General features: G+C 45.7%; 1 protein-coding gene across 1 annotated transcript in view; it reads left to right on the forward strand.

The window, feature by feature from the left end:
* The window catches only part of nhsb (Nance-Horan syndrome b (congenital cataracts and dental anomalies)), a 75,220-nt gene extending 68,183 nt beyond the window's left edge, over nucleotides 1-7,037 (forward strand). The window contains exons 10-12 of the mRNA XM_050046453.1: nucleotides 43-3,222; nucleotides 3,363-3,504; nucleotides 3,720-7,037. Coding sequence (XP_049902410.1) covers nucleotides 43-3,222; nucleotides 3,363-3,504; nucleotides 3,720-4,347 — 3,950 coding nt within the window. The 3' untranslated portion in view covers nucleotides 4,348-7,037. The remainder of the gene's footprint in view (nucleotides 1-42; nucleotides 3,223-3,362; nucleotides 3,505-3,719) is intronic.
* The last annotated feature ends 438 nt before the right edge of the window (nucleotides 7,038-7,475 follow it).

Raw genomic sequence — 7,475 nt, forward strand, 5'->3', positions numbered from 1 at the left:
TCCCTCTGTCCCCCTCTCTGTCTTTTGTCTTTCCTTCTTCAGGTACAGCTGCTCCCTCCAGAAGGCGCATCAGAGCCCAACGTGGCCATCAAGGAATCCCTGCCTCTCTCTCCCATTCAACAGGCAACATTTCTTCCCTGGGTGACCAGTCAGACTCCACATACACAAGTGCTGCAACCCATGGTGGGCGCTTGCGCTCTCGTAGCCTTCCTCGAGAGGGTGGACGCCTGATGGACAGTGATGAGGATGATGATGACAATTATGATGATGATGACGAAGACGAGGACTTGTCACCATACGAAGCAGAGGACTTTATTCCACCTGGCCCTAGTCCAAGAATGAAGATGATGATGATGAAGGATGAAGAGGAGAGCACAGATGACCAGGCAGCTCCTGAGCCGCTGCAACTCGGTAGCTTGAAAAGGCTGCAGCGATCTGGGGAGAGAGACAGAGGAGGTGGAGGAGGAGGGAGCCCGGAGCACAGCTGGATGGAGAGGGGCCGTTCTCGCTTGCCTCGCAAGGCTGATATGGGCAGCTGTGAGATCTCATCAAGTTCAGATACTTTCAGCAGCCCTATTCATTCGGTTTCTACAACAGGAGTCCTCGGCAGCCATGTGGACCACAAGGAGGACCACCAGTCATCAAGCGGGAACTGGAGTGGCTCCAGCTCCACCTGCCCCTCTCAGACATCTGAAACCATTCCCCCACCTTCTTCTCCACCACTGACAGGCTCATCCCACTGCGACTCTGAGCTGTCACTCAACACTGTGCCCAATGCCATTGATGAGGGATTCTCCCTGGATCCATCATACCACTCGGACCTCAGACCCCAGGGCCAAGGCCACAGGTCAAGCTCGTTCACATCCTCAGCCACAGACCAGCTGGACGATGCAGGGGTCAGTACGGCCAGTGAGGGGGAGTGGACATACCCTCCAGACCAAGACCAGACTGACCCGGACCAAGATCCTGACCAAACTCAAAATCTTAGCCGAGGCCATGGTTTACCCCAGGAGTACAGCTCCAAACAAGGTCTACAAACATGTTATAGTGACAACAAGAGCAGCAACAGTGAAAAAGAGTCTGGCTCCCATTACCCATCTGATACAGAGGGTTTCTATTCCTCTTCTGTGCACTTTGGGGAGTGTAATCAGAATTACAAAGGATACATGTATAACTATGCAGACCCAGGGCCTGACTGTGGCCAATCCAACACTGTGGCAGCACCACCGTCCCATGGAGTTTACCCCCAGCCCTCAGCTGACTTCAAGTCAGGTACAATGACCCTGGGAAGGACCTGTCGTCCGCTGAGGAAACCAAAAGTCAAACCTCCACCACCTAAACGGACCTCCTCGCTGAAGGACACCTGTAGCGGTGTTGATGTTGGAACGGACACACAGGCAGATCAGGATCAACCAAAGACAGTTAGTGAACAAGAGCTTACCTTGTCTTCCACAGATATGAAGCTGGAACTGGAGCTAGAGCTTGGAGGTGCTCCAGAACCATTACAGACATCCTGTCTAGTGGCAGAGCCTTTGGGATCTTGGGGAAGGGGACTGGGTGAAACTGTGGACATAGTGGAGCCCATGTCCTTTAGCTCTGCAGATACACACTCATTTAAGGATGAAGGTGCTGTGCAATCTGACTATGCAGACCTGTGGCTTCACAACACTGAGCTGAAGTCCAACAATGGTGAATACACATCAATGTCCAACTCAAGCACAGCCACAGGCACTACTGTCATGGAGTGCATCAAGTCACCAGACAGCTCTTCCTCCTCCACAGAAACCCAAACCCAGGCCCTTGCCCAACCTTCAGAGACTAGGGCATCTAGTCCACCTCTCCCACCTGGAGACTTCAAACTTGGGTCACCTGAGAAGCTGGCCGGCCTGGCCTCACCATCAAGTGGCTATTCTAGCCAATCAGAGACTCCAACATCAACCTTGCCCTCATCTTCGGCAGCGTTCTTTCCAGGACCACTGTCTCCCTCAACTGGCAAGAGAAAGCCCAAAGTGCCCGAGAGGAAGTCTTCTCTCTCTTCCCTGCAGCACTTCCCCAGAGATGGAGCTTCCATTTCCTCTGGCTATAAGAGAGACCCAGACTTCCCACCTCCACCATCTCAACTTGATCTTAATGTTCTTCATGGTGGTTATGTCAGACACACGCTATCCCATCGGACACACCACATGCACACGCTCCACCACAGCAAACACAGAGTTGCAAATGTTTTAGCCACTGGAACAAAGTTGTTGGCCCCTGAGGCATCAAATACCAACCCACCACCCAGTTCAAACTCTGCTTTAACAATTCCCAGTTCCAATCTATTGGTAATAACTCCATCTGCTCTTCGTTCAGTGCAGCTCCATTCTATTAGTCAACCTACAGATAGTTCTACCACTGCAGACCAGGAAACAGCAAGCGGAGCAGAGACTGTAACAAGACCCAAATGTCCTCCTAGTGGTTCTACTCTGGCTCCACCGCCTATTAACACGAGGCCTCTCCCTCCGCGCAGGCCACCTCCTAGACCCCCGTGTCATGATCACACCTCCTCCCCTGAACACTCGCAACCACCTCCTCCTGGGCGCCACCCTGATGGGCCTCCATCCTATGAAAGCCTGCTACTCAGACAGGACCGCTATGGACCTGGAACCTTCTGGGCTATGACAGCCTTCAGAACCCGGATGGACCCATCATCAGATCTCTCCGAGGACAGCTCACCCCTGCATCGGCCTGTGCCACGTGCTCCCCATCCTTCGCCTGTGGATCTACACACGCATATCCACTCACACACAGAGTTCAGAGGGCTCACGCACTCAGCTCATGCACACCCTGAGTTTAGGGTTTTGGGGGAACGCTCATTCTCCCAGGATGATGATGATGATGAGGATGAGGAGGAGGAAGAGGAAGATCAGTTGAAAGAGCCACCAAGGGCTGCATGTTCCAGAGGCGGCATGCGATCGGACCACCCTCCACCCCCAGCATATGAATTTGCTGGGGTATCTCACTCAGACTCAGGGCCCTGGGCTAGTCCAGTCAAAGTGCCTGGTACCACAAAGGAGACATCGCATCCTTACCTAATCAGCGATGCAAGGAAAGGAGGATATGAAGAGCAGGAAGAAGAAGAGGAAGTGACATCAGGTGCTACCAGAAGTGCCCATCAGCAGCAGCCACAGGAGAGCAAAGATGACTCCACTACTCCTGACACTGAGGATTACTTCAGTAAAGGTAAGATAAATTATTCTGGCAGAATTAGTGCTCTTTTGTGAAGATTACAGAAAACACACATGCTGCATGCCAAGGTTTAAAGGATGGTTATTTCACCATCTGTATACTAAATGATCAGACAACCAGATGACATGTGATAGGGATGTCTTGTGCTACAGATTCCACACCAAGTGATAATTCGCTCTCCCCTCTGATGGATGACACCAAAGTGGATGAAGACATTATTATCACGTCACCCAACAAGACCCGCACGACTGAGGACCTGTTTGCCATGATACACAGGTGCTGTGAATTTTGCATTGGTGGTCAATCTGTTTGACTGTCTGTCTAAAGGCCAAGGCACACTAAACCCATACTAAATTAATTGTATTTGTCATATGTTAGTGGTGATCCAGCTATTTCAAAGTCTGCTGTATGTGTTTGTTAATTTGTCTCTCTTTGTATCTATTCATTCACTGTCTAAATCTTAATTACTGTCCTGTGATTTTCTTTTTCAGATCCAAGAGAAAGGTCTTGGGGCGTAAAGATTCGGGGGACTTAAACGCAAAGTCTCGTCTCTGCCCTGCAGCACCAGTAACTCCTGTCACCACCGCCATTATCCCGCCAGCTCCTCCTCTCAACATCCCAGCCCCATTATCCACTGCTGCCGGGTCACAACGAGCCCCTGTGCCAATCTACCGCAGCGCCAAGAAATCCAGCACGTCCAACGAGGAGTTTAAACTCCTGCTGCTGAAGAAAGGTAGCAGGTCTGATTCCAGCTACCGCATGTCAGCTACAGAGATTCTGAAGAGCCCTATCACCCCTAAAACCCCAGGGGACCCCCTTCAGGAAGGGGCCATTAGACAGGCTGAGGAGCTACCCTCTACACTCCAAGAGCCCCACATTTCTGGCTTGGAACCAATCCAGATACCAGGCCTTTTTCCCAGAGCCAACTCTGAGAGTTTTACCCCCAAAACCCTGCCTATGTCCGCTGCATCCCGACAGGGACGTTCTCGGATCCCCCCTGTAGCCAACAGCAGTCGATATAGTACACGCAGCCGCCTCTACACGGCCCCCATGCAAGCCATTTCCGAAGGGGAGACAGAGAACTCAGATGGGAGCCCCCATGATGACAGATCATCCTAAAACCACCTGAAGAGAGATGTCCTCTATTCTCTGTGTCCTACATTTCAAATGCCCCCCTCTACTTTTCTAATCTTGGATAGGTGTCTCATCAAGGCCAACAGTGTAATTTTTCCAACACACAAAATCTGACTGTTTCTAAAATGCACCCAGTTTTGGATCTACTATTCTAATGAAGGGTGTCAGACAGAGTGCTGTGAGATACTGAATCATAAAGGGATGATTATGAAAACTTTGAGGATATACCTAAATACTGTATTATCAAAAGAATAGCTCCCTCATAGTTAAAAGAGCCAGACTTCAGACCTATTTTGATTGAACTGTCTTTTTAAAAAAAAATCTAAAGAAAAAAAACAGTCCCAAATGTTTGAAATTATGATAAGAAAATAAATTTTGTGGAGTACGGACAACGTGCGTGTGCATGAACGAGCACATGCAACATCCACTGATATTTCTACTACTTGTGTTTTGAATGGCGTGGGTGCGTGTGTGTCGCTGAGGAACTGCTTTCTTAATAAAATTAAAAATTCTTATGAAATTTAATATTCTTTAAACTTTTGGTGCCCAAAGCATTGGCCAGACTTCCCAGAGTCCATCCTCAATATTCCTGCCAACAAGCAAGGGTTGTTTCCTTGTGGAAGTTACTAACAACACAGCACCAACGTATCTATTATATTTCCATCTGCAGACCTGGCATAGAGAATATATCACACAGAGCCAATCATATATTTCTTCACATTAATTATATCCAAAAAGATAACATGATGCATGTATTTTTGTAAAACTGCGCCTCAGAACATGATGATAAAGTTTCACCATGTTGCATGACCCTATATGGAAACATCCCCTGGATCCTGGTTTCTGTCGACATTTTTGTGGTTCCTTTGTATTATAAGAATGATTAATCTTTCACTGTGAAAGGTTTTAGTGACATTTGTATTACATTGCCAGTGAACTAAATTGATTTGTCTTGGATTTGAGTGTCTAACAAGAAGGAGCAAGGGCTTGCGCCTAGATGGGGCCCATTTGTCAAGATAGAGGCTAATTTTGGACAATCGCACAGTGGCCTTTCTCTACTAGAGGTGGGTGTAAGCGGGGCATTTATAAGTCCCTGCACATACACATGGACCTGCGCCATGTTCCACCAGAATTCAATCACATACGTACTTAAACCCAACCTTGAAATCTAGTATGTTTAGACTGATGAAAGCTTTTCCAGCTGCTGGCCAGTCTTGCTGTGCTGACTTGAAGTGGAAAAGGTGCATTTCAAAGCAGTTTTAAATTAGATACCATTGAGTGCAGACGGTGAAAATGCTTTAGAGGGTCCTCAATCGGTTTGACTAGAGGTTTAATTTGGAAAGCATTTCCAAGAACCAACCTCGCTTTTGCACTTCATGATTCTTCAAGAATATTCCTTGAAAAAGAAAAAAATATATCTTATAATGAAATTGCATATGTATATTTGTACTGAATATAAAAAGTCATATCTATATAAAACAACAAGCAGAAATTTTATAGGGAATCAACCTGAGTGTAGCATAGAAGAACAGGTCTCACTGATAACATCACACATGACTCTTAACAATGTACACTGTTCTCCTCTCCTTGTTGCCTCTCCTTCATTTGCACTGACCCAGTAGCATTAGACAGGTGAAAGCTCAACCCAGTAGCTGGTGTACGCCGTTTTGTCTTACCCTCCACACTTCATATCACAAAGCCTGAAAGAGAGGAGGCAAGAGGAGGAAAGGACTACACACCACCACGATATAACAGTCAGCAATGCATCCATTGCATGGCTGCAGCCTTTTCTACCCAACACTGGGATCAGAGCATATTCTCATTCTTCCAATAGATGTTACACATGCAGAGCATCTAGAGTGTTACAGACTATCATCAGTGGAAAGTTTGAACTCTCACCTGCCTATCACAGCAAACACAACACATATACTTCTTACATTCAGAGACCGTACTTCAGTAGAAACCATTCACTGTATTCTGTGAATACCTCAGCAAGCATATTACTGTTTTATTGTAAATGCTACAGATAGATATAGATAGATAGATAGATAGATAGATAGATAGATAGATAGATAGGTAGATAGATAGATGACAAAACCACAACTGTTTGATACTCAGCGAATCTGAATTGCAGAACTGACACTGTGTAAGATGGAGAGGGTAAAAAGCTGTGAAATGACTACTAGAATTTTACATCTATCATACCCGTATTGCTGAAGCGCACTTGTTCCTGTTCATTGTTTTATTTGTTGTGTTTTCTATCGCATGCAATAAGTAAAGAAAAAAAAGAAGAAGAAAAGAAAAGGACACCACCATATCATTATTTTTATCTGAGGGATGTCTCCATACCACGAGAAAGAGATTTTGTATTTTCCGTTCAAAATGTTCAAGTTCAATAGTGTGTTCTATAGATGTACAAAACTGTCTGGCTAATTCTGTTCTGTATAGTCGTGATCACAAACAGGGGTTTATCTTGTACTGTATATCTACTCACTGGACAATCATACGTAAAAAGAGACTGTAAAGAAAATGATATAGAATCTGTCGGGATGGAGAATCTGAACACTTTTGGTGCTGGGTCCTAGTCTTGCTGGAGCTGCGGAAATTGGGAGTGAGAGAAATATTTTCCAGGAGAAACTGCTGATTCCGTTTTGGACAAGCCGCTTTGGATAAATATGTGCAAATTAAAAAAAAAAATGGAGAGAAAAAATATTCATTTATAGACCCAAAAACAAGTTTGATCTGATTGAAGAATCATTGTCTTTACTTTTGACTTATAACAGAATTTTTTGATTCTCACAAAACATTACTAACTAAAAAAAAGGCTGATACGGTATTACATGAAAATGCAATGTGACTGTGAAATGCTATTTAAAAGTTACTCAAAAGTATTTGACTATTTGTTTAGTGTGATTTTTCTGTACTGCACCTGGCATTGATGCTATAGAGGTATTTTAAGACTGTTTCCTTTATTTGTAAAAGCAGTGGATAGATGATTGACGGACACAATTTGATTGGAAAGACAAACTGTGAGGTTGCCATGCAGACTCTCATTAACATTCATCCAGCCGTCTCAAACCTCAGTCCTCAATAGCTTGGGAACAAAACAAGAA

The sequence above is a fragment of the Epinephelus moara genome, chromosome 1, assembly GCF_006386435.1.
Source record: "Epinephelus moara isolate mb chromosome 1, YSFRI_EMoa_1.0, whole genome shotgun sequence".
In the NCBI taxonomy this organism is placed as follows: domain Eukaryota; kingdom Metazoa; phylum Chordata; class Actinopteri; order Perciformes; family Serranidae; genus Epinephelus; species Epinephelus moara.